This window comes from Temnothorax nylanderi, unplaced genomic scaffold, assembly GCF_030848795.1.
Source record: "Temnothorax nylanderi isolate EJ_2023f unplaced genomic scaffold, tnyl_v1.0 TNYL_tig0565_pilon, whole genome shotgun sequence".
Taxonomy (NCBI): domain Eukaryota; kingdom Metazoa; phylum Arthropoda; class Insecta; order Hymenoptera; family Formicidae; genus Temnothorax; species Temnothorax nylanderi.
This window is the reverse complement of record NW_027249627.1, coordinates 46,165-73,961: the sequence shown is the minus strand read 5'-3', so window position 1 is coordinate 73,961 and position 27,797 is coordinate 46,165. Positions and strand designations below refer to the sequence as shown.

At 41.8% G+C, this 27,797-nt stretch overlaps 2 protein-coding genes across 3 annotated transcripts in view; both read right to left on the bottom strand.

The window, feature by feature from the left end:
- LOC139783966 (tectonic-1) overlaps window positions 1-21,825 on the bottom strand; it is a 30,299-nt gene extending 8,474 nt beyond the window's left edge. Inside the window, exon 1 of the mRNA XM_071723130.1 lies at window positions 21,671-21,825. Coding sequence (XP_071579231.1) covers window positions 21,671-21,800 — 130 coding nt within the window. The 5' untranslated portion in view covers window positions 21,801-21,825. The remainder of the gene's footprint in view (window positions 1-21,670) is intronic.
- A 2,230-nt stretch (window positions 21,826-24,055) lies between these two features.
- On the bottom strand, window positions 24,056-26,719 carry LOC139783971 (uncharacterized). Of its 2 annotated transcripts, XM_071723134.1 has the most exons (3): window positions 26,526-26,719; window positions 26,209-26,449; window positions 24,056-26,104 (listed from the first exon to the last, which is right to left on the bottom strand). In XM_071723134.1, exons 2-3 carry the CDS (start codon window positions 26,422-26,424, stop codon window positions 24,236-24,238), a joined length of 2,085 nt encoding a protein of 694 aa, XP_071579235.1. In that variant the 5' UTR covers window positions 26,425-26,449; window positions 26,526-26,719; the 3' UTR covers window positions 24,056-24,235. The 2 variants fall into 2 exon arrangements, with proteins under 2 accessions (XP_071579235.1, XP_071579236.1); XM_071723135.1 differs by having other exon boundaries at window positions 26,209-26,719.
- Window positions 26,720-27,797: the final 1,078 nt, after the last annotated feature.

The window sequence follows — 27,797 nt, the reverse complement described above, 5'->3', positions numbered from 1 at the left end:
GAGCGAGGCAAGGCCAGGAGAGAAGGCGAGAGAAGAGGGAGGAACACCAAGGAGAGGGACCGGAAACGCGTGTGGTGAGCGGAGAGGCGAGATGGCGCTGAACCGAGGGTCGAGACGGCGCTGGTGTTGGCGATGGGCTTGGGCTGGGGCCGAGACGGCGTGGGGTGCCGGCCCCTCCAAAAGAATGGGTTGGCGCCACTGCGGAGCGTCGAAGCGCAGCACTTGAGCTCGCGGTGCCTGCGCGCACGGAGAGGGCGCGCGGACAGGTAAGAGGAGAGGCGGACGAACAGCGGGTTGGCGCCACTGCGGAACGGCGAGACGGGGTTTGAGAACGCGCGGTGAGACTGACAGTTGAGAGGCAGTTGAGTAATAAGTAAGATAGCACGAGGGCTAAGAGAAGACGCAGAGGTTGAATTGAGAATGCGAAGGAGGAGAGACGTTGAGGAATACGCAGAGGAACGTAAGTGGCAGAGTAGGCTAGAAGTGTATGACAAAGAGAGGGACGAGAGTGATAGGAGGAAGGCAGAGGCAAGCACGAATGGACAGGTTAGAAGTACAGCACACTATAAGGCTCTATGATATAGTGACAAAAAAGGAGAGGATGTCGAGAGTAGGACAGAGGATGGAGGAGGCTGAATGGGCTAAGGAAATCGTGAAGGAATTAAGAGAGATAGGGCAAAGAATCATGGAGGAAACAAGACGAGAAGGAAAGGAGGTTAGAAAGGAAATGAAGGTGTTAAATGATGCAGATCAAGGAAAGCGAAGGACATAGAGAGGAGGAAGAGAAGGAAGCGGATTAGAGTAGCGGACGGAGACAGAAGGAAAGAGAGATAGAGAAGATGGAGAAGAGCGGAAGAGGAATGGCGAGGAAGGAGATGTCAGAAGAGGAGAGAAAAGAGAGCAGCGAAGGAGGATGGAGTGAAAAAGGATGGGGAAGAGATTGGAAGGAAGGAAAGGAAGGAAGACTGAGAAGAAAGCCGGGGAAATATTAAAGGAATAGGGGGGGGGAGAAGAGAATCTGGCATTAAAGTCTCTAGGAGAAAGGAAGAAGAGATAAGGGAATAGGGGAAGAGGAGCAGACGGAAGGGAGCCAGAAGGAAGGAAAGGAAGGAGGACTGAGAAGAAGGCCGGGGAAGTATTAAAGGAATAGGGGGGAGAAGAGAAGCTAGCATTAAAGTCTTTAGGAGAAAGGAAGAAGAGATAAGGGAATAGGGGAAGAGAGGGGAGCAGCCGGAAAGGAAAAGGATAAAGAACGAGAAAGGGAGGGAGGGAACGAGAATGTATAAGGCCGAGGGCCAGTTCGGGATAGGAAGAGTGAAATGTACAGGGTTGGGTACGTCCCTTTAAAACGCCAATGTGTATGTTGGAAAAGATGTTGGAAAAGATGTTGGAAAAGATGTTGTGAAACTGTACAGGGTTGGGTACGTCCCTAAAAAACGCCCTTTAAAACCCCTTGTGGGTAATAAAGTATCCATTATCTATCTATCTATAAATAGCACACTTGGATGACGTGGCCGTACGATATCATGGAGGCTTCGGGCGAAAATCAAAGTCAAGGAAGCAGCAGTGGTCGGGTTCCGACGAGAACTTGGATAATATGTGCTGCGTGTGCTCAGAGATGACAGAGAACAGAGCTGACGAGAAACAGTGCATTTCGTGCGAGCGTAGGGTACATAAGTGCGTGCGCTTTTCTTGTAATTATTTTCCGCCATCGTGTTTTCAATTAATGTTTCTATTTTTCTATTAAAAAATAATTAATAAAATGTATCCTATCATTTTTTATGATCGGAATTATGAATTTTCATTTAAAATCTAGTCCGAGAATGGAGTGACGACTCCGCCCCGAGGCCGTGGGTGTAACGACTCCGCCCTGGCAATTTTAACATTTCAATTTTTGCGCTTTTGTCGTTTTTACTCCATACCAGTTGAACAAAGCGACGTAGACCAAAAATGCCTTCATAAATTTTGTAGCCAAGGGTTTACTCTTTACAACGGTATGACACATTTTACTGAAATTATGGGGACGGCAAGATGACAATCTCAGCGCAGAGGGCAGCACCGAAAATGGAGACGTGTCATAATGTTTACGTTTAATGAGTGGAGAGGTTTGGAGAATTTTTTAACATACCGGAAATGTGTGTGGCATATGGATGTAAAAATAAGGGAGGGCATCGATTCCCGAGGGACAAGATGATGAAAAAACGGTGGATCACTGCTATAAAACGCGAAGATTTATGTCCAAATACAAATTCGCTGTGCACAAACCACTTTAGACCTGAGGATTATATTACCACCGGCTTTGAAAGTGATGAGTTTACAATAAAATTAATAGACGTATAATAAAACATATGTTTAGTCGCGAATTTGTATTCGGACATAAATCCTCGCGTTTTATAGCAGTGATGATCCACCGTTTTTTCATCATCTTGTCATTCTTGTCCCTCGGGAACCGATGCCCTCCCTTATTTTTACATCCATATGCCACACACATTCCCGGCATGTTAAAAAATTCCGAAATATTCACGTTTATGTACACAGATTTTCTCGTTAACGATATGCTCGGTACTCGGTGACAGCTCGGTGCGTCTCCAATTTTGCTAGCGCCCCTAGCGGCTAAGAGTGGCACGCGCCTTCCCCATTTGTTTTGTTGTTATAAATCGGCATCGAAAAAATAGTGACGACTTCGCCCCGGTCTCCCCTACTGTTACCTCTTACATTCTTTGTGATTAAAATGTTTTTTTTGTAATATTATAATTTTGTTAAAGAGAATTAAGAAGTTATTATCATTTAAGTTGGAATAGGAAGATTCTTGAATGGAAACACAAAGATATATACCACTTGGATTTTAGTTATGACTAAATTAAAAAATTTGACATCAGCACTCCCCTGAACATTTTTCATTAATTTTCAAACGGGATACGATTGTCTACGATTTGTCCACGTTTGTTTATTCGAAATTTTCGTTTGTCCACCCTACAATAGAAAGTTACAAAGAAATAAAAAAAACAATTATCTTTAGAAACAACCTTAACTGCAAATTACATACTGGAATCGTTTGTCCACTCGTTAATTTTGTTTGTCCATTCCTTATTCTCGTTTGTCCACCCTACAGAATCGAGTTATTAACAAACACAAAAAAATAGACAATAACTGCCCTGAGCACTTCCGACTGCATTTTCTTCAACTTAAGCACTGGAATCCTTTGTCCACTCATTATTTTCGTTTGTCCATTGCTTATTTTCGTTTGTTGATAAAAATAAAAACTATATTAAATTGTAGATGTTATGCATACACACACACACACACACACACACACACACACACACACACACACACACACACACACACAGACACAGACACAGAGACACACACACACACACACACACACACACACACACACACACACACACACACGCGCGCGCGCGCGCGCGCGCGCTAGTACATGCTAAGACTGCGGTCCGATTCACACTCACAGCGCTAAAAGCATCGCTCTATCTTTGTTTGATATTTGATGTGCAACGAAGACAGAATGATACAACGCTGTAAGTGTGAATCGGACCGCAGCCTTAGCATGTACTTTAAGTTGTAAAGCGAGGTCCACGCTGCCTACCGGCGGAGGTGGGTGCGAAAGGGGGGGGCCGAAAGTCCCCCCTTGTACCCCCCTGCGTGTGTGTGTGTGTATATATGCATAACATCTACAATTTAATATAGTTCTTATTTTTATCAACAAACGAAAATAAGCAATGGACAAACGAAAATAATGAGTGGACAAACGATTCCAGTGCTTAACTTGAAGAAAATGCAGTCGGAAGTGCTCAGGGCAATTATTGTCTATTTTTTATGTTTATTTGTTAATAACTCGATTCTGCTAGATGGACAAACGAGAATAAGCAATGGACAAACAAAAATCATAATTGGACAAACGATTCCAGTACGTAATTTGCAGTCAAGGTTGTTTATAAAGACAATTGCTTTTTTTTTAATTTCTTTATAACTCTCTTTTGCAGGGTGGACAAACAAAAATGTTGGGTGGACAAACGTGGACAAATCGCGGACAATCGTATCCCGTTTGAAAATTAATGAAAAATGTTCATGGGGGTGCTGATGTCAAATTTTTTTATTTGGTCATAACTTTTTTTTAAAGGGTGGACAAACAAATATGTTCGGACAGACTTCTGACATCGCGATATTTTAAGTATTAATTAGAAACAAACGGGACATGAGCGACGATTTTCCTTCTCAGAATCTTTTTTACTACACAAAATGTAATACTAAAAAAAAATTAACATACTTTGGAAAAATCTTTATTACGCGATAGTGTTTGTCACACGTGCATATAAACACGTGCATATAGATACAAATAACTTTCTCGTTCTCGTTAACTTTCACAAGACAGCATATATATGGGCAATTCCACGTCAAATCGGACAAGATTTGACCTCGTATTTTTTAAATCGATTGAAACTTTTTTTACATGAAATATACATAAAATAAGCAGATACGTATTTTTTTGTTTGTCCGAAAAATTTTTTTTACAAAAGTTATAAACAATACAATTTTCGTCAAAAATGAAGAAGTCGTCTACTTTACAAATTAATATCTCTGGTTATATTTGTCGTAGAGAAATATTCAAAAAAGCATTTTAAAGCTAAGAACGCAATCTTTGAAAAAAAAATAGTTTAAGTTATAAGAAATTGCAAATTCCAATTGTTATAAGCAATTAAAATGTTTAATTAATTTTTTCATTAAAAAGTACATTTAAAAATTTTTTTTTAAAAATGCTATCTTATTCTTTATTTCATTCTGAAATACACATATTTTTTATTTTATGGAGAAACGATGGATTCTATTTTTTATATAATTTTAATGACTGAGGCGCCGCGCCGCGTTGCGTCGCGCTGTGCTCGCGTCTCTAGTTCGACCATATTAGTCCCCAAAATACAGATGGCGAAGTAATCGACGGCATCGATGCGCCGCGCTACTTGGTCGAACTAGAGACGCGAGCACAGCGCGACGCAACGCGGCACGGCGCCTCAGTCATTAAAATTATATAAAAAATAGAATCCATCGTTTCTCCATAAAATAAAAAATATGTGTATTTTCAGAATGAAATAAAGAATAAGATAGCATTTAAAAAAAATTTTTTTTAAATGTACTTTTTAATGAAAAAATTAATTAAACATTTCAATTGCTTATAACAATTGGAATTTGCAATTTCTTATAACTTAAACTATTTTTTTTTCAAAGATTGCGTTCTTAGCTTTAAAATGCTTTTTTGAATATTTCTCTACGACAAATATAACCAGAGATATTAATTTGTAAAGTAGACGACTTCTTCATTTTTGACGAAAATTGTATTGTTTATAACTTTTGTAAAAAAAATTTTTTGGACAAACAAAAAAATACGTATCTGCTTATTTTATGTATATTTCATGTAAAAAAAGTTTCAATCGATTTAAAAAATACGAGGTCAAATCTTGTCCGATTTGACGTGGAATTGCCCATAACGTATGCAATTGTTGTGCCCCCTTTTTGCGGAGGGCACTTAAATGCTTTTTGGTCCACGGAGGATACGGAGTCGATGGAATTAAATAGCACTTTTTGAATAAAGGATAACTTTTAATAGTCACTCTGCGTTACAATCGTTATTCGCGTTTGATGCCCGTCACTGCTCTGGTTCCCGACTCTCATTGCCCTCTCGTCTGCTTCTCTCCTTCCGTTTTGTTCGCTCGTCCGTCCTTCGGTTTTGCTGAGTTGCCCGATCGGATGTAGGCCGATCGCGCAACTCATTGTTTTGATTTCTCTTTGTCTCTCGGTCTTGATTTCTTTTCACGGCCTCGTTTATAATAAGATCTTTACAATACATATCTTTAAATAACAATGTTTCTTAATCCTATTTTGTAATATTAATTTGGGGTCGCAACATCCCTCCCCCTTTGAGAGAAGGAAACTACGGTCTGTAGTTTTAGTTACACTTTTCGCTGCTTATCCTATTTTTATTTCTATCGGGGTGCTTCATTCACTTTTATTGTTTCCTGAGGTTACATTTTTCTTATCTTCTAATATAACATCGCTGGATCGCTCTGTATGTGCGGTCGGGCGCTTGCTTGTTTCTTATTTCTTTTTATTACATAGATACTTATTCCTATTACGCTTAATATAATTACAATCGTCAGGGTCGATCCTACGGGATATATGACATAAGGATTTTTTATTATGCTATCTTGGGATTTTTCTAATTCTTTATTTATTTCGTTTATGTCTAAACTTAATTCCATTAATTCGTTCGGATTCCTAATTACCGGTTCTAATCTAATTTCCTTCTTCGCTTGTTCGTTAATATTTTTATTTTCGTTTGTTAGTGTTAAATTAAAATCTGCTAAATGCATTTGTATTTGTTTCATAGTCGTTTGTCTTTTTGTTTTTATAATAATGTCGGGTGTAGTTAGTTTACAATTTTCATTTATACTTATTTTTCCTGTTCGCTCTATTTCGATTTTTTGTTCCGCCTGATCATTACATTGTATAGTTAATTTTTGTTTTTTTGGCGTTGAGAATAGCCACGTTTGTGGTTCGATTAATGTTATCCATAAGGTTACGTTTGACATTATTTAACGTTTTTCGCAGGTATTTACATATCCTGGCGTTTTTACATAAACTTGCACCTCGCATGGTGCATCGGCTTTTATAAAGTATACCGGGTAGTTTCGGTTACATATATATTTTATTCCGTTTCGTTTACAATCATTTAAATCACGCTCCGCTAACGTTATATAATTATGATTCTCTTTATTTATCGCTAAGATGTTGTGAGTAATTCTTAAAAATGTAAAAATATTCGCGTGGTTGTAGACAGGTAATGGTGTCGTTCTTATTATTTCATACATGGGGTATGCTACCACGGGAAATTTAATTATCGTGTAAATATTCGGATTATCGTAATACGCGTTAATTTCTACGTAACTCTGTATATTGTTCCAATTTTCTAATCTAACTTTGAATGGGAAATGAGATCCTCGCGTCAATTGTGACGTCGCCTCTTTTAATTCCGTAATTATTTTTTCTATCGGTAATAAACGAGTGAGTATGATTCCTTCTCGCGAATATGTAAGGTAATCTATCGTATCTTTCACGTCTTCTATTAGATCTTCTGTAATTGTGGTTATTATTAATAACTGTTCGTCTATTTCTTCTCTTCTTGCGAACTTAGCTATTTCCTGCTGTATTCGTGTTGTGACGTTCGTCAGCAGTTGTTCGTTATAATATAACGATTTTTCTAAGGCCTCCATGTGACCTATTGTGGCATTTATCACCTTTAATTGATTTTTTGCGGTGTGCCGTAGAGTCTGTTGCTGATTTTGTATCAGTTCGAGCTGCTCATGTATGTGTTTTGCGTCGTCGGCATTCATAGTACCGAACAGCGTTTTTCTGGTCGTGCCGATTGCATCTATTAAACCACGTTTGTTATCGTTTGTTTTATATATAGTTTGTAATCGCGTTAATAATTGCGTTAATTTTTCATTATCTTTCTCTATCGCGTATGGAGAATATTTTTACACATCTGCTGCGTGTCCATTGCGAGTATCGTTTCGCATAATTCTTCGGTTTGCTGCAAAAATTCTTGAAGTTCGTGATATCGGTTTCCTAGGGCTGCTACGTCGATTTGAATCGTTAATCTCCATGTAGCTTCTACCTGTTGTAATTGTCCGGTTCTTTCAAAGTATATTCCCGGCTCGTTGCTGAATTGTCGTACCTCGTACGATGGTGCTGTGTCGGGTTTCACTTTTTTCGCGAAGTGCTGAACGACGATCAGCGTCCTGTAAGATAAGGACTCGAGTTACTTTTCTCCGAATTTTTTATCTTGGCTTTATTATACCTTCTCCTTGCGTTTTTTCTCTTCTCGCGTTTAGTGTGTCTCTAGGTTTAGCTCTGAGCACATTATTTGATTGAGCGAGATCATAATGAGGTGCATACAATGTAATTTGTATTTCGCGCCGGCGTCTTGCGACGTCTGTATGCGGACTTATTGGCTAAGGGCGGCGCGTGCGGGTGCCCTAAGTGTGCGTGGTGCGCCTAGTTCTGGTGCGCGTTCAAGTGCGTGTGCGGGGCCCTCATCGCCTCGCTCACCCCCGCCTGCCTATGAGGAAATAGGCCGCCCTGGCACGTGGGTGCCTATCTTGCCCTTGCAGATTTCATTGGACGTCACCACCGGTCGGAGGGCGGTGAAGTTGGTTCGTCGCGTGTGATTTCTTTTGGTAAGTACTAATTATTTTATTTTTTGTTATTCTACTTTCCTTATTGCCTATTACTATCGCCTACTTTCTATCGCCTATTTTTGTTCTTTTGCATGGTTGTTATTGTTCTATAAAGGGCTTTAATCGGTTTACGTGTACTCGCGTAGTTTTCCGTCCTTTTTTTAATCGTATAATTGACGTCTGAATGTTTTTCGGTTATTTCGTACGGTCCTATCCACGGGGATTCTAATTTTTTCGATGTTTTTCTGCGCACCGTCTCGTCGTGCAACAGAACTTTGTCTCCTACTCAGAAATTGATTTCTTTCGTTTTCTTATCGTACGTCTCCTTGGCCTTAGTTTTTTCGTTTCGCAAATGTTTCTTTGCCACCCGTTGTGTCGCTCTTAATTTTTCTTTTAATTCCTGCGCGTAATCATCGTAAGTATACATCGGTTTCGGTGGTTGCGACAGTGCCGTAGGTAGTGTTGCTCGGTGCCCGTATACTAATTCAAAGGGCGTAAACCCGGTCGCGGCGTGTGCGGCGTCGTGTTATACGCGAACATTGCGTATGGCGTCCATTCGTCCCAATCCGTCTGGTCCGCGTTAATATAATGTCGCAAGTATTCCTCCAATGTTCGATGAGAGCGTTCTAGCGCTCCATTGCTCTCGGGATGATATGCCGTTGTTTGAATTTTTTCTATCTTTAGTAATTTGCAAGTGCTTTTAAATATTTCGCTAAGGAAATTCGTTCCTCGGTCCGTCAGAACTTTTTCTGGAATCCCGTATTCAAAGATTATTTTTGTAACAAATTCTTTCGCGATCGTATTCGCTTCTTGATTAGGTACGGGTATCGCTTTACTGAATTTCGATAAATTATCCTGAAACGTGAGGATATATTTATTTCCGTTTTCGGTCATTGTCAAAGGTCCTACTATATCTAGAGCACATTTTTCAAACGGTTTATCCGCGGTGTCTGTAATTACTAAAGGTGCTTTACTTTTTCGCGATAACTTATTCTTCTGACGTAGTTCGCATTTAGTAATATAATCTTCGACGTCTCGTGTTAATCCTCGCCAATTATGAATCAATCTTATTCGATTTATGATGCGTTCCACTCCTTGATGTCCTTCTACAGGTGCATCATGGTATTCGTAAAGTATACGTTGTTTCTTTTCCTCGGTGTATCTTCTTTCGATGTCCTGGTCGTTGTTCTCATCCTTCTCTATCTTATTGATATCCGTCGGCACGTGTCGACTCAGCGCGTCAGCATTTCTATTCGCTTGACCGGCCTTGTGTGTGATAGTATAATCGTATTCTTTTAATTTTAATCTCCATCGCATTAATCGCGATCCGGGATCTTTTACGTTGAATAGCCAAACCAATGATTTATGGTCTGTCACTATCGTGAACTTCGTTCCATAAACGTATGGTCGGAAATGTTTCACCGCCCATACTATCGCTAGTAATTCTTTCTCAGTAGTATTGTAATTTTGCTCGGCTTTAGATAGTACTCTGCTCGCATAAGCTACGGGTTGATCTTGATCTATCTTTCCTTGTGACAGTATGGCTCCGATTGCGTAATTTGAAGCGTCGGTAGTCACTATAAATTCTTTCGAGAAATCCGGGTATTTTAATGCCGGTGCGGTAGTTAATTTTTCTTTAAGTATTTCGAATGCGTTTTGTTGTTCTGCCGCCCACACGAATTTGGTATCTTTTTTGGTTAGTTTCGTAAGTGGCTTGCCAATCGCTGAGAATTCTTTAATAAATCTTCGGTAATATCCGGCTAATCCAATGAAGGCCTGAATATCTTTTATCTTTGCTGGTGTCGGGAAGTTTTTCACTGCTTCCAATTTTGAAGGATCGGGTAAAATTCCGTTTTTCGTTATTACATGTCCGAGATACGTCACTTTTTTCCGAAGGAATTTGCATTTATCGGGCTGTAATTTCAAATTATATTTTCTCAGTCTTCTTAATACTTCGATTAATCTTTTATTATGTTCCTGTAGACTTGCTCCATATACAATTATCAATTATGTCGTCTAAATATACTAGACATTGTAATCCTACTAATCCTGCTAATACGGCTATTATGGCTCTTTGAAATGTTGATGGTGCATATTTTAATCCGAAGGGCATTCGGTTGTGTTCGTAATGCCCGTACTGTGTAGAAAAAGCAGTTTTTGTCTTTGTCTTCTTCTTCCATCGGAATTTGGTGGTATCCCGAGGCAAGATCTAGCGTGGTGAAATATTTTGCATTTTCTAATTGATCTAAAATATCGGTTATGTTGCGCAGTGGGAAAGAATCTCCCATCGTTAAATCATTTACATACCGAAAATCTATCACCACTCTTAATTTTTGTTTTCCGGATGCATCTTTTTTCTTCGGCACAACTAGCAACGGCGCATTCCACGGGCTCGTGCTAGGCCTAATAATCTTATTTTTCAACATCTCCTTTACTTGCCTATTTACTTCTTCCTTATGTTTTTCTGCACTCTAAAAAATATGGGTGTGAATTTAACACCAGTGGTGTGGATTATAACACCCATGTTTATATAATTCTCACCGGTATTGGTGTCAAAACAATACTGTCTGCTTGGTGTGGAAAATTCACATTGTTGCGGTGTGAATTAACACTACTGGCGGTGTGATAAACACAAACCAATAACCTAACCTATACACGATAACCTAAATGCTGTAGCAATTGGTTGCTTGTAGTCACGTATCGCGTTTTGCCAGGTATTCACTAGGACCGTGCAACGCAATGATTGCTGCAACTAGTGAGTACGTCTTATTCCGGAACAAACACATCGTGAAATAATCGTAGCAACCGTTGCGTTGCACGTCGCACGGTCCTAGTGAGTACCCGGCCTTTGACACTTTGACACCGAGTTTGTCGGTGTGAAAGATTATCAACAACTTTGGTGTTAAAATTCACACCGAATTATTTAACTACATGTGTGTGGTGAAATTTTACACCGATATTTTTTAGAGTGTGGCAATCGGTACGGTCGGATGTTGACCGGTACGCTGCCCGCCTTTGTTGGAATCTTATGCGCGACGATATCAGTGCATGTCAGTGGTTCTCCTTCCAGATGCAATACGTCGCTGAAATCTCGGCAAATTTCCATAATAGTCTTCTTCTCCTCTTCATTTAAATGTTGTGTGCGTATCAATTTTGCGATTCTTTCGCTACGCGGCATCGTTTCTTTTTCATTATTTATTTGATTTACTTGCATGTCTTCTGTTTCCTTTTGACTGATCTCCTCTAATGTCACTTGAGGCATCAGCATTTCGACCGTCTTCTCACTCAGTCGTATTTAATATGCTTGCTGGACATAGAAAATTTTCTGGCATCACTAGGCAGTTTCCTATGAACACTCCTGGCATTGTTTCTTCAGCTTGTATTATGCCTAATGAATTCTTATCGGTCGCGACTTGTATTATTGTTTCGCTTCGTGGTTTCAAAGTCATTTTCCTATATGGATACAATTTTAGTGTACTATGACCTATTCGCATTGAGTTCGATTCGTAGCTGTATAACGCTTGATGCTTCTTTATGAAATCTATTCCTAGTATCCCGTCATATTCAATCGGGAAATCATCCTTGACTACATAAATCGTGTGCTTGATTTTTCTATCTTTTAAATCAATAGTAGCTCTGAATTTTCCAATGGTATGAGCCTTATGTCCTGTTACTTCTGTAAGAGCCATTTCATCTTCTTCTATTAATGTTTCGCCTTTTAAATGCTTTACTTTAATTATAGATACGGCCGCTCCTGTATCGAACAGCAAATTCATTTTCCCGCGCTTCGCTTCTCGCATGGACAGAGTGATTAGGTCCAGCCCTGCATGCTTTCGCGGCTTATTCGTCATGTGTGACACCTGATACTCTATAGCAGGTCGGCGCTGCTTTGTTTCCTCCTTGTCTTCTTCATCGTTATTCGGTGCAGAATTACTATTCTTTTTTCTCGGGCCATTCGTTTTCGGATAGTTTTTATTTTGTCCTCGAGAATTATTAGGCTTATCGTGATTTGATCTCTCTTTAATTGGTCGTCCGTTTAATAGCCAACATTCCTCGCGTATGTGTCCTGTTTTCTTACAATATTTGCAGAATTTATCTATCGCATTTACGCGGGGTGTCCTATCTGGTTTCGGCAAGGAAAAACGGTTCGCGTATCTGCTTGTACGACATTCTCTTCCGTGATGTCCGTATTTTCCGCATTTTTGACATTGTATTATCGGTCGGTTATCACGCGGTTGCGGCGAGTACGCATAATTATTTTTGGAACGCGGCGGATTGCCACTCGGTCCGTTTACCTTTTCTTCTGCGCTCGCTCCGACAATCGCTTCTTGCAAGGTTGCAAAATGCTGAGCTCGGACGAGTAACTTGATCTCGTCTCTCAATCCTAATTGGAAATTCTGTAATGCCTGTTGTTGAATCGTTTCTAATATAGTTTGCTTGCTTTCTATGGTGTGATTTCTTCTTTCTATCATGGAATCGTATAATTCCATAGCTAATTTATCTGCTCTTAAGGTAGTTCTCCGGTCCTTATACTAGAGAAAATCGATTTTTTCTAGATTTTCTTGAAACTGTGAATATACGTTAATTTAGGTGTGCTTTATGCGTGGTATAAATTTCAGTACCTCTTCCGGTATAAAAAATAAAGATACTGAGCCTCAAAGTTTCAATTTTTACCAAAAAACTTTTTAAATTTAATTTTTTTTTAATTTTGGCATTTTTTCCTTATAGAACTCGACGAGAGGAGCAACTTTGGTCCTCTTGGCCAACCTCGTATCTCTTACCGTTTGGCCTGGAAAACCTTTTCATTAGTAAAAGTTGAAACTTTGAGACTCAGTATCTTTATTTTTTATACCGGAAGAGGTACTGAAATTTATACCACGCATAAAGCACACCTAAATTAACGTATATTCACAGTTTCAAGAAAATCTAGAGAAAATCGATTTTCTCTAGTATAAGGACCGGAGAACTACCTTAATCTGAATGTTCTTGCGCTTTCTCCGGATTTTTGTTTGAGTATATTAAACTCTAATTGCAAGTGTGTTGTACTCTTTCGGCTCAAATAACAAACTTCTAACTCTTTCTTTAATTGTGCGAAATCTCGTATCTCTCGCGTTTGGAAATCTATCATTGCTCTTCCTTTTAATTTTGTACATACCACTGCTTCTAACAATGTTCCTTCTTCTATCGGATTTATGTTTTTTATTGCGTATGACGCGGCGCTCAAAAATTCTTGCAATTTACTCGATGTTCCGTCGAACTCGGGTATCATGTCTCGTGCTTCTTTTAAACGTAGATATCCGATAGCGCGTTCCGCTTGATTCCGAATATCGTACGACGTTCGTCCGTACGTCACTTCGAACGGTGGTTACTTGGCTCGAGTCTCGCGTGAAATTCGCGGCGTTCAGGATTCGCCGTTTCTAACTGATTTACGCAATCTTGTAAGTTGCGGATTCCATGTAATATCTCGTCGAGAATGGAATCTCTATCGTCCGTCTGTAATCCGGGCATTCGGTTACGATTATTCGCAGGGGCTCTCCTTTGAGATAGCACTCTATTAAGACGGTTTATTTCTTCGTCTATTTCCTCTGGGGTAACCGGCGCATTTTCATTGTTCGCGTCGCGGTTGTTAATTGCTGCTTCCGCCATCTCGATTACGTTTACGTTTCTTGATGCTGAGTAATATTCTTGCGGGTTGAATACGCTGATATCATACGAAGTCAATGAGAACTCTCGTCTTTGTGATAGTCTACTGGTCGTATTGTCCGCGTCTTCAGATTGTGCGTACGCGTGTGAGGGGTGGAGTCTATTTTCCTCGGGGCAGTTATTTTGTCCTATTAAGCTCGCGTCTAAATCGTCGTATTGAAATTCGCGTTCGACTACGATGTTAGGATGTAATTCCGGTTCTGATTCGCTTTTGCTTGAGTAGTACGCGTCTAAGTTTCTACGCACGGTTTCGCGATTGTCGCTTACGACTTCTTCGGTCGTTTGAACGGAACTTAACGGGCTATTTCTACGCGCTCGTCGTGACGTCTCGCTATGGAGCCACGATTGGTTTAGTTCCGCAGATGGATTATCGCTTTCCGACATCTACGGTAATTGCGCTTTACATAAATTGCTTAATCGACTTACATTACGGTCGCTAGTCGCATGCTGCTGGTCGGTGCTCGTGCCGCTTTATCAGTTGGTGAGCCTTCGTTGAGGTAGGTCGGTGCCGTCTCGGGTTACGCTGAACGTTGGTCCCTCGTCGGTCGCTACCGTGTGTTCCGCTGTTGTCGAATCTGGCTGCCGTGTCTCCGTTGAGGATGTTGCACCGCCTTAACGATTCACTTTTTCTGTTTCAGCTGCCGTTCCCGTCTTCCTGCCAGTGGATCTCTCACGCTGCCACCAGTTGTTGTGCCCCCTTTTTGCGGAGGGGCACTTGGATTCTTTTTGGTCCACGGAGGATACGGAGTCGATGGAATTAAATAGCACTTTTTGAATAAAGGATAACTTTTAATAGTCACTCTGCGTTACAATCGTTATTCGCGTTTGATGCCCGTCACTGCTCTGGTTCCCGACCCTCATTGCCCTCTCGTTTGCTTCTCTCCTTTCGTTTTGTTCGCTCATCCGTCCTTCGGTTTCGCTGAGTTGCCCGATCGGATGTAGGCCGATCGCGCAACTCATTGTTTTGATTTCTCTTTGTCTCTCGGTCTTGATTTCTTTTCACGGCCTCGTTTATAATAAGATCTTTACAATACATATCTTTAAATAACAATATTTCTTAATCCTATTTTGTAATATTAATTTGGGGTCGCAACACAATTTTGGATACACCTTCCTTCTTAAAGATCTCGGTATCAGCTCCCTGCGGTCAAAATCACTATGTCACTATCTGTCACGACGGTCACGACTGTTACTACACTGATAAATCCAACCCGCTAATATTTCGTCTCTTGTGACGCCCATCTTAATTTTGTGACACTTCGATCCTTGCGTGACGCGACCGAAATTTGGAATTAAACGATCGTATTTAATGATGAGAGATCACGGTGTTGCACGATACATATTTTTAGGTTATAAGTAGCTGACTGACAGCGCGCTAAACGCGCTAAACGCACTGTCTGCACTGAGCGCACACGACGCACACGTACGTATATGCTGTCTCTTTGTCAAACACTCGAGGTATCTCAAAAACGCCATCTATCGATGCAAAAGCAACCGTACGGCGATGACGACGATGACGACGTATCTTAATTGTAAAATTTAACATTTCAGACTTTGTGTCGTAATATCTCCGCTCATAGGGCACGTAGAAAAAAACTAAAAACACTTTTATTATATAAATCGACCCCAAGCTATCGATCAAGCCTACTTAGAACTTGATCCGTTTACTCGTTATTGAGATCTCAAAATCACGGGTACTCGCAACTCGTGCGTTCGCGTAAAAGAGTCACGGTGCGGTCTCGCTTCGCGTGTACTTGGCGCGAGACACTACCGTGTCTCTTGATTGACAAACAATGTTATAAGAATGGTATCAAAAGACACGACACTGTCTCGCGCTATGGAGCGGCAATATTTTTGTATCAGTTGTATCGTGGAGTCCACTCTTATAATAAAGGCATACTTAAAAAATAACATTTAAAAATAACAATTTTTTGACACTGATTTAAATATGTATGTCTTTATATATAATCTTATATAATTATATATGACCATATAAGCTTTTATCAGGCCAAAATTCACATATGAGCATATAAAATTGCTTCTTATACGAGCATATAAGACATCATAAGAGTGTTCGAGAGCCCGCGGTAGCGCGAGATAGCGCGAGGTAGAAGACGACACAAATAACGACACAGCAAGTAACCGAAAAATAAAGTGTGTATTTACAAACGTATATATGTACAGAGTTCGTTTCCTTAGAGAAAGGAAGCCGTGAGCGCGCACAGAGTTTAGCACGGCAACGGCGGCGGAAGCTATCAAGCAAGCGAATGCGTGTTGCAACGCGAAAAGCGGCGTTAAGCGGTTTGCAAAGGCGGTCGTATAAAGATACTAGGCGATATCGGCGAGAGACAAGGCGAAAAAGCAGTTAAGCAAGCGAGTGTGATAGCGGTATAGAAAAGCGGTGTACTAGCGGTGATCTGCGAGCGAAATCGATCCCGCGACGCGTCGGCGGTCCCTTTATTACCTCCGAGTCGAAACTCCCTCCAGGCTGGTTGCAAATGATTTCGGGAGGGTGATTGGCCATCAGTGGCCAACGTCATCGCGCTTACGTCACGGTTTCGGTTGAAGATCCGAAGTGCTCGTTACATGTTTTCGATTGCTATGTTTACAGCAAGGATCTTTCCTTTGTGTACTTGACTTTGTTTGTCGTCTGGTTGACCGTGGCAGCGTTATTGTAATGTTCGCGAATGTTCAGGAACGCGAAGAAGGGAAAGATCCATGCTATACTTGATGCGATATCTTCATGCGATTGCTTTAATAATCTCTTAAATGCGACTTCACTTTACATTTTAACGAAAGCGTGTTTGCGCTGACACGCGATTATCATGATCTCGAACATCCCGCCCGCCTCGGCAAGTGTTGACGAAACGACACGGTGCGCTCGATGGGGCGACCGAAGTCGCGGCAAGTATCGATTTTCGATCGATTCGCGATGATCGCAATACCGGCGCGAGTGTTGCGGGGCGCGCGTCTGCGCAGTGTCATTACACGCGGCGATCTCGAGCGAGAAACATAAACACGCGAAATGCAACGTGACGTGAAGTGTTCTGTGCCCGTGACAAGGGTGAAGTGAAGTGACGCAAAATTACGGTAAATTGAGGCGGAAGGCCGAAATGCGCGATTACGCACGGTGAACTTTGAACAAAGGCAGACGGCCGATAAAGACAATTAAGTGAAGAGAACATAAAATATTGGCGGAAAGCCTACAAGAACAATTAAGTGACAGTGAGTACCGGTGGTCTCACGCATCCCTCGGCGGCGGCTAGTATCGCGGCGGATCGAGGCTCGCGCGAGCGACGGCGCGACGGCGGTGAGCGACGACGCGCGAAGCACGTGGTGATCACGTGTATCGTTGCGAGCGTGAATTCGAGAGTGTGCGAAAGTCGCGAAAGTGCGAGTAAGTACGCGAGTGAATTACCGTGGTAAACGTTAGTGCGGTGATCGGTGAACTGAGCGTTGCAGTGCATTGTGATCGCAGGAAGTGGTGGCAAAAGGCCATGAACAATTGCTTGCCGCCTACGCAAGCGACAAGTGTGACCGGTAAAGTGAACAGAGAAAATTGACAAGTGTAAACTGACACGACGTGAAACGCGATAAGTGACAAGTAATACCGCGAAACGACGGACAGGAATAAACGCGAGAAAGCGGACAGTACTATACGGAAGAAGACGAACAGAAATGTACGCGAGAAGCCGGGCTGAAATACAACGGTGCAGCGAGGAGAATCGACGGAGGGTGTAAGGCTCCGTTTCGATCCTCCCGACGGCGGATTGCACGGCGACCTTCCGCTCAGGCAGCTCGGCGTCGGGAATCTTGTCGCTCTCGTCCGGCCATCAGGGTCGGTTCTCCTGCAGCCACGTTGGGCCCGTCCACCTCTGGGGATGACCGATCAGCTCCCGGGGAGCGATTCCCTTGGCACGAACGACGTCCTCCACCGGGGTGCGTGGCCTTTGACCCAGTGAAGGGTCATGACGCGGGCGTCTGACTCGAGGGAGATTGGATCTGTGGACAAACCTAAAGTATCGCGAGCGTGTCGCGTGAACTTGGTGAGCATCGTGAAGTGTGGTGGAGCCGTGCCTCGTGACTCGGAGGTCGACGGCAGCGGCGTAGCCTCGCTCGGATGCGTCGGCGAGGCCGTGGATCGTAAGTGCGCGATAACGACGGTGCTTCTGAGGGATCCCGACGGGAATGTCCTCAGAGTTCGCGGCCCGTTTCCGCAACGGGATCCCGCCCGCCGTGCAGGGTTCGCGCGGTTCGGTGTGCACGGAGGTCGCGTCGTCGACGGGCTTGCGGGTTTCGGCGAGGTTCTTCGGCGGCGAGGAGACCGGCCGTTGGACGACGTACCGGCCGGCGGATGTGCGCTCGTTGGTGCGCACGGAGTGTCGCTCGCACTCCTCTTCCTCGGGAGTGAGCTCCACGGAGGCGGAGTGAGCTTGGAGTGAGCTGCGGTGACCAAGGAGAGAGGTCGCACCGCAGCCCCCTGACAGAATCCATCCCAGGATAGTCTTTTGCGCGATCGGCGCTTGCGGTTTTCCCTTGCGGAGACCATCCTCCAGGATGGCCGAGAACACCTCAGCGCCCAGAAGCAGCTCGACTGGGTCGTTGGCGGCGAAGAACGGATCGGCTAGAGGAAGCCCCCGCAGGTGAGGCCACGTGGTGCTGCACTTGATCGCGGAGCCCTGGTAGAGCGAGAGGCGCGGAAGCACGAACGCGACAGCGGTGAGCGTGGCTCCGGTGGTCTTCGACGTGAGGCTCATTGACACCTTGCCCTGAGTGGATCCCGATTGTGAGCCACCGATGCCGAATATGGACACTCGGGTGCGCGATCGCGGTAGGCGCAGCCGTCGCACCAGGGACTCCGACACGATCGACACTTCGGAGCCTTGGTCGATGAGAGCCCGAACTTCGTATGGGGCACCTTGACGGTCGGCGACGATCACGCGCGCGGTCGCGAGGAGGATCGCCTTGCGGTCGTCGGTCCTTCCGACGGCGGAAAGCGTGCTGACCTCAGCGGCGGGTTTCGGCTCGGAAACGTACGCGTCGTGAAGCATCGTGTGGTGACGCGAGTTACACGTCATACAGTTCCTGGTGGACTGACACTTTGCCACCGTGTGGTTGCCGAGACAGTTAAAGCATAGCTTGTTTGTCTCGGCCACTGTCTTTCGCTCACTGGCCGGCTTGGCCTTGAAGTCGGGGCACCCCATGAGCGAGTGCTCCCCGTTGCAGAGCGGACACTGCGAAGGCTCCGTGCGCTTCGCGTTGTGCGTTTTCGCGGACCGTGATGGCTCACTCGCGGTGTTAACTGTGTTTTTCGGATAAGCGGCGTTCAGCGTGAGAATGCGTTTAGTGATAAAGTTCATTAACGTGTCGTGAGTCGGCGGTTCGAAGGAGTCTCCCAGGGAGGATTCCCACTCCAGACGCGTTCGCGAGTCGAACAGTTCAACGACGAGATGATTGAAAAGATCCATGCCGTGCGCGTTGATGGGTCTTCCAATGCTCTCCTGAGCGTTGACGGCGGACGTGACGGCGTTATGGACGCGGCTGAGCTCATCGGCGGTAGCGGCTTTCATCTTCGCCACGGCGGTAAACGTGGCGAAGTTGGAGCGTATCAGCTCCTTCTTATTTTCGTTATGCTTACAGAGTAGCGCCCAAGCGCGGTCATAATTTTCGCCCGTAATGGTTAATGACCGTATCAATTTTTCAGCCGACCCTTGGAGGCATGAGCGAAGGTAGTGCAGCCGTTCGACTTGCGAGATGGACGAATTGTCGCCGATGACCGACCGAAAGAGATCGCGGAAGGACGGCCAGTCCTCGTAAGCACCCGAAAATCTCGGCAAGTCTATACGGGGCAGCGAGATTCTCGACGCGCGTTCGCCCCCCTGCTCTGACGCCGTGACGGTCGTGGAAGCCGACGCGGTCTTGAAGCGTTTCGCCTGTTCGGACAGGACGCTACGCTGAAGCACGTAAGCACTCTCGGCGAGGTCGAGTAATTCAGATTTGGCGTACTCACTCTCTGCGTAGCGGTCCTTGTAGCAGGCTCGAACCAGATCATGCTGGCTCTCGAACTTTGCCCAATGGTCGTCGAGGAGGCGAATGCGAGTCTCGATGGCAGAGAGGTTGATGTTTGCCTGACCCATCTTCTTCAGGTTGTCGACGGCTTTGGAGATGCGTACGAAGAGTTCGTGTTGGCTGTTCAGCATGGCGCTCTGGTCAAGACTCATGGTGTCTTCTGTTTTAGGCACTCCCGATCGCGGTTGCCGGCGATGATCCGGCTCGAAGGACCAGAATGTTCGAGAGTCCGCGGTAGCGCGAGATAGCGCGAGGTAGAAGACGACCACAAATAACGACACAGCAAGTAACCGAAAAATAAAGTGTGTATTTACAAACGTATATATGTACAGAGTTCGTTTCCTTAGAGAAAGGAAGCCGTGAGCGCGCACAGAGTTTAGCACGGCAACGGCGGCGGAAGCTATCAAGCAAGCGAATGCGTGTTGCAACGCGAAAAGCGGCGTTAAGCGGTTTGCAAAGGCGGTCGTATAAAGATACTAGGCGATATCGGCGAGAGACAAGGCGAAAAAGCAGTTAAGCAAGCGAGTGTGATAGCGGTATAGAAAAGCGGTGTACTAGCGGTGATCTGCGAGCGAAATCGATCCCGCGACGCGTCGGCGGTTCCTTTATTACCTCCGAGTCGAAACTCCCTCCAGGCTGGTTGCAAATGATTTCGGGAGGGTGATTGGCCATCAGTGGCCAACGTCATCGCGCTTACGTCACGGTTTCGGTTGAAGATCCGAAGTGCTCGTTACATGTTTTCGATTGCTATGTTTACAGCAAGGATCTTTCCTTTGTGTACTTGACTTTGTTTGTCGTCTGGTTGACCGTGGCAGCGTTATTGTAATGTTCGCGAATGTTCAGGAACGCGAAGAAGGGAAAGATCCATGCTATACTTGATGCGATATCTTCATGCGATTGCTTTAATAATCTCTTAAATGCGACTTCACTTTACATTTTAACGAAAGCGTGTTTGCGCTAACACGCGATTATCATGATCTCGAACAAAGAGATATTTTTTACATGTCCTTATATAATCTTATATAATCATATATGACCATATAAGATCTTATCAGGCCAAAATTCATATGCATATAAGATCGCTTCTTATGTGAACATGTAAGGCATTATAAGAGATATTTTTTCCCGGGATCTATACTATACTTCTTTCTATTTTATAATACATATATTACTTTTAGAATTCGCATAATCGTTGAATTTATTATTATTATTTATTCTTAATTTATGCTAAAGAAGACCAAGTAAGGTCGAAACGTCCACATGTGTTATTGATCTTTAGATAATAAATTATCGAATATTTTTATAAATTATAATATTCTTTAATTGTTTGATATATCTTATTATTTCGACAATAATTGCTTAGAATATACGGTGTATTTTGCAAGGTATTTCAAAGAGAATCAAATTGGTTCCGAACAGTTGTAATATGTATCTCGTTAAATTAAAAGGAGACTTTTGAGTAGGAATGTGAAGATACGTACTACTTGAATCGTAATTCCTTTGTTTATATACATTGATCAGAATATGAAGTAACTAATCAAATATTTTTATTAGTGGTATTTTAAAAATTATTTAAATAAAGAAAAATATAAGTGTTTATTTTTTATTAACTGCAACCTATTATTTTTATTATCTTTTTTTACCTATTGTTTCAACAGATTTATCATGTAATTTCCATAATATTTCTCCATGTTGATAATATTTTGACAAATTGTAGTTGGACAATATTTTGCTATGTTCCGTTTTCCATTTGTAGTTTTCCATTTGTAACATTTTCCATAGATCTTCATTAGATAATACCTAAACAAAAACATTTATTAAGAATAATAGGTTAATACATATTTGCAATATAAAATAATGTTTTGTTATGACAATTTTGAGTAATCATAATAATCATTCATAAAATTTAACATGTACGTATTAAATACAATATTGTAATTCACATTACATATATCTATAATATCTATAATATAATTTAAAAAAGCCATAGAAAAAAATTATAACAAATTCTGGTATATGCCTAAGCTAAGAACAAATAAAAAAAATTTAATAAGTAACTCAAATCATATAAATTAGGGTGTATATTATGATTGATTTCAGCAAAAATTGCCATTCTATTTTTTAAAATACAGTAAGGTGCATTAATTCGCTGGGTGATGGTAACCTAACTTATCTGCATAAAAAATGCAAGTGAAATAAAAAGAGAAAACTAGTTACTTCTTATTCTTCTTATTATACCCGGGAAAAAAAACCTCTTATTTGTTCGTATTAGTTCATATCAGTTCATATTAGTAGATATACGAGGTGTGCTCAAAAAGTTCGTGCCATGAATTTTTTTCTGCCGACGTGGCAACACTGTAGGCTTCTATGGTGGTTTGGCGTCTAAGGGGAAGCCTTACGAGTCATCAGTGCAAATTTGATCACAATCGAGTGCATACGTATTTTTCTGTGCCAGTATTTGTGAACGCAGTTTTTTTGCGCGGTCGAAATGGAACAACCCAAGAAACATATCGCAATCAAAATAACGCCATTTTAACGTTATGTTGACCAAATTTACATCATTTTTTGGTCAATATGATGTCAAAATAACGTAATTTTATAATTGCAATGTGTTCCTTGAGGAGATGTTTTATCCGAGGAGAGAACCAACATCAAATTTCTCGTGAAACTCGGTAAAAGCATTCGCTCGATTTAGCCCCTTGCGACTTCTTTTTGTTCCCTAAAGTTAAAACAATTATGCGGGGTGAACATTTTGGGGATGTGGAGAGCATTAAAACATCTTGCTTCATTTCGACCGCGCAAAAACTGCGTTCACAAATACTGGCACAGAAAAATACGTATGCACTTGATTGTGACCAAATTTGCACTGATGACGCGCAAGGCTTTCCCTTGGACGCCAAACCACCATAGAAGCCTACAGTGTTGCCACGTCGGCAGAAAAAATGCATTGCACGAACTTTTTGATCACACCTCGTATAATATAAGGTCATATAAAAAATGTGTTAGAAAAGTATCTAAAGACTGTGCGAAAAGGCTATTTTCTGTTTATTTTTCCCCGCGCGCTAACACGTCACCGACTCGCGGCTCGAGCGATAGGTAGATTGATAGGCGATCGATGTCCCCACCTTTCTATCTGTATGTACGAGCCGTTACACAGAATAAAGCTCTCTCTTGTATAAGCAGCGAATAAGTAAACACATGTTCGTTTCCTCTTACCGCTAAAGGCCTTAAATCATAACAGGTTATGGGCCCAGGTAGTTATCAAAAGTGAGTCCGCCGCGAATTAAAAGTCGAAAACAAGAGAGCGCAATAATTCCGGAGTAAAAGGTAATAAAGGTATTAAAGAAAAAAGTGAAAGCGCGCAGCACACTACGAGCGACGACACGAGGCATCAACCATGTCGGAGGCCGGCAAGCCTAGACTAAATCGAAAAGTTGATAGACCGAGAAAATTACGGAACGTGGAAATTTGCTATGCGAGCGTGTCTGGAAGCCAATGACCTGTGGAGCTGCGTACTCGGAGATGAGGCGTATGTAACGGACATCAAGAAGATGACGAAAGCAAGAGCGAAGATCGTCCTGTCGGTGCAAAAGCAAAATTACGGGTACATACAGAACGCAGAAACTAGGCGGCAGTGGGGTCTAGTGGTAGAGCGCCAGACTCGTAATCTGAGAAACCAGGTTCGAGTCCACTTGAGCACGTAAACATGGAATTTATTTTCCGAAAGCTGCGCCCTCCGAGCAAGAAAGACTAGGGTTCTAAAGCATGGAAAAATTTCCGGTTTTTTTGGAAAAATTTCCCTTGTATTTTTTTCCAAGAAAAATATGAAAAAATATTTAATTTCTTTTTTTTGTATGTTTTGCTTCAAACCGTTACTTAAAAATCTTAAGAGACTGAAGAAAACTAATATTCTTCTTTACGTTGACATGAACTACATCCTACATCACATGCTATGCTATAATATTATTGTATATTGTATTACTTTTGATAAAATGAGGGGCTTTGTCAGAGAGAAAAAGTCATATATGTTATATGTATATCCAAATTCTCAAATTATATTTTTATTTTGAACAGACTTATATAAGTTTCAAAAATACATTAGTACTAATTACTAATGCATCACAATTGTCAATTGCACTTTGAACATCATCTCCTCTCGCTTATTTTACTTATTCTTATGTAATTGGCACATTTTGAGAAATTGAGACTCATGACTCTGAGTAGTCTGAGTCACTTTCACTTTCAGTTTCAGACATGAAGTCTAGAGAATCACAGTCTAACTCAAAACTTAAACCTATATCGGCTATATCATTGGTGCTGTCAATAGGAACAGGTACATAAGAGGTATCATTACAACTACTATCACAAAAATCCTTATTTTTAGCTTTGGACGGCTTCTCAGGTAACGCATTTGCAGTGAAACGCAGGTTGGATTTGATTGCAACCTGCTTTTGAACTCGCTCATTAGTCAACCTGTTTCTTATCTTTGAATGAACAAAGCCATGGGTTGACCAGTTACGTTCACAAGCAGCTGAACTAGGTGGAACATTAAATAAACGCATAGCAATAGAATAAAGATTTTGATCTGAACAAAATCCTCCCCACCAAGTGGCAGGGCTCACATGAGCGGCAGCTTCCCAGATACTACTATCAGAGAAAAACCCAGTTTTTGTTCTAAATTCAGCTAAATTTGCCAAGACCAAACCTTTTTCCAAGTTCAGGAATTCACATTGCTTACTTATAAATTGAAAAGCTGATTGCTTTTCAACTAATTCTAAATCTTTACCCAATTTCTTTGGATCTAGTAAATTGGCTGCAAAATGAATTTCAGAGTTACAATTGTACAGTCTTTCAACAATAGCTTTATTCACTTTTATTTTCTCTTCACCGGTGAATATTGAAGAAGTATCGACTGCAAGAGAAACATTAGTACTAATCTGTTTTGTTAGTTGAGGCACCTCTGAAAGTACAGTTTTATCACTTTCTACTTTAGATATTGCTTTAGCGATTTCAATCAACATTTTGTATAATTCACTTATAAGTTCCCAAAAACCATCATTGTCCAAAACCATATCTCGTATTTCTCTTTTAACATCAAGATTTTCCTCAATTACTGTAGCCTGCATTGCTGCTTTGTTGGATCTGATTGAGTACAGAGAAATTACTAAGTAAAACCATCTGGTTTTTGGTGGCAGCTTGAGAGAAATAGCCTTAGACCCATATCTTTCTTTCTGCTCTGACTTGAAAACAGCATTAATAACATGATGATTCTTGAATTCTTTAATTACCTTTTTTACTTTTTTATTTATACACTGAACGCTTGGCTGTTTGATCATGTCATTCACAAGCAAATTTAATGAATGTGCACAGCAACCAATTGTTACAATGTGAGGATGTTTTTCATTCACCAGAGACCACGCTGCACGCATGTTAGCTGCATTATCAGTAACAATCAAAAATATACGTTTCACATCTACATCATCTTTGACAAGATCATCTATTATCTTAAGTATTTCACTAGATATAAACTTAGCTGTTTCTCGCTCTTTACCAGGTGCGACTGATTTCAAAAATATCGGTTCTGGAGTGGATATGACAAAGTTTATTAAATTCTCTCCCCTTATATTTGTCCATCCATCAGTTATAATACCCAAACACGGAGCAGCTTTAATCTTTGCTTTCACAGACTGCATAACCTGGTCATATTCAGAATTTAAAAGAGGGTTACTTATTTGGTATGCAGATGGAGGTTCATAGGAAGGACGCATGAGAGACATAGCAAACTTCCAGTATGGATTTTCAAAGATGGAAAAAGGAACACCAGTAATAAACACTGCTCTAGCCAAAGCATGATCAATTTTTGTCTTCATTTTATCCGTAGTCACTGAAACGAATTTCTCTAAGGTCTTATTAGATCTTGAGGATTTTGAAGTGCTTGAGCTTGACACTGAGGGCGTACTGGCTAGAGTTGATTCAAATGAAGGAGCAGCATTAGGTACGGACAAGGGCACGAGATTGTTATCCTCATCATCACTTGTATCGCTTTGAATTCTTAACCTCTTTGTACTTGAATGTTTCTAAAACATAAAAAGGAAAATGATTAAAATGAAATGTGTCACTGTTTTGGCCAATTTTTATAATTAATTTTTTTTGATTAATTTTTTTTTAAGAAAAGACTAACCTGGATAGCTTTCTGAGTTTCTTTTCTTGCACTCTCCGGGCATTGTTTACAGTCTTTCGCAATGTGCTGAATCATCCGCGTAGCGTTGGCAAAGGAATACTTTAGGTTACAATAGCTACAAACTGCTATACAGGATAGGGAGGTTTTGGAAGAAGTTGATGGACCTTCTGATGTCACAAAATGTCGCCAAATACTAGCTTTCTTACGTCCCATCATGTATTTGAGTATTTCTGGCAAAAAACTGGGAAAAAATGCAGTTGTTATACGTAAAGTTCAGATTTAATTGGACAGATAATAATGTAGATAATTTTGCTTACCAAAGATTGTTTCTTTTGTCAACTAAAAATAAACTTCACCTCGCAGCGTCGTGGCCGCAGCTTCTTCCTTACACTTACACCCACTACGTCTCCACAGCCTCCTCCGCAGTCAAAACAACAGCTTCTTAGGTTATACCAGATGACAAATCGGTGGCCTTAGGCCCACTTCCACAAACGTCGGTTAACTTTTAACTTTTAACCTTAGGTTAACTTACTCTTTGTCTCTTTCTAACGTTCTCCTTAGAAAGAGACGACTTAGGTTAACTCACTCTTCGTCTCTTTCTAAGGAGAACGTTAGAAAGAGACAAAGAGTAAGTTAACCTAAGGTTAAAAGTTAACCGACGTTTGTGAAACTGGCCCTTCCTTACTCACACAAAAAATCTGTTTTCTATTGCTGCACTGCTGAACTAGTGCACACTGGTGCAGTAAATTAGAGTAAAACGTAAAACAAAATATAATTGTCCCACTACTACCACTCTAACTTACTGCACCAGTGTGCACTAGTTCAGCAGTGCAGCAATAGAAAACAGACCACAGACCTCTGGGGCTCGATTCTCTAACGAGAAACGTATGCGCAAACTCTGCTCTAACAGAAAGGCTGCAAATTGATTGGCTATCGCACAGTTTTTAGCCAATAAGCTTGCAACTTTTCTGTTAGAGCAGATTTTACGCATACGTTTGTCGTTAGAGAATCGGACCCCTGATGTATGTACGTATATACGAGCATACACTGCATACAGCTGGTTAGGCCGTAACTCGTAAGCGCGGCGCGCCGGCGCGCCAGATTCAAAACAATTAAAACAACCCGAAGACCCGAACTAATGACGTCAGAAAAAAATTCTACAGCTGTAGAAAGGTCAATTAAAAGCAAAATAAGAAAAAAAGTATTTTTCTAATTTTTCTTATTTTTCGGAAAAATATGAAAAATTTCACGGAAATTTTTCCCAAAAAATATTTTTCCGGAAAATTTCGAACCCTAAGAAAGACTCTTGTGCGGAGCAAACTGGGCTCCGTCTTTCGGGAAGAGACGTTAAGCCGTTGATCCAAAGGGTTAAGTGAGAGGAGAAGGGTAGTGATGAATGAGAATTGTAACCCTACGGGGATCGATTAAAACTTCTATTATTCTATTCCAGAACGCAGAAACTCCGAGGCAAGCGTGGGAGAGTTTGAAAAATGCGTTTATAGACAAAAGACTTACGCGCAAGGTAGGCCTATTGCGTACCCTGACGTCTACCAAGTTACATGACTGTAACTCCGTGGAAGAGTACGTCA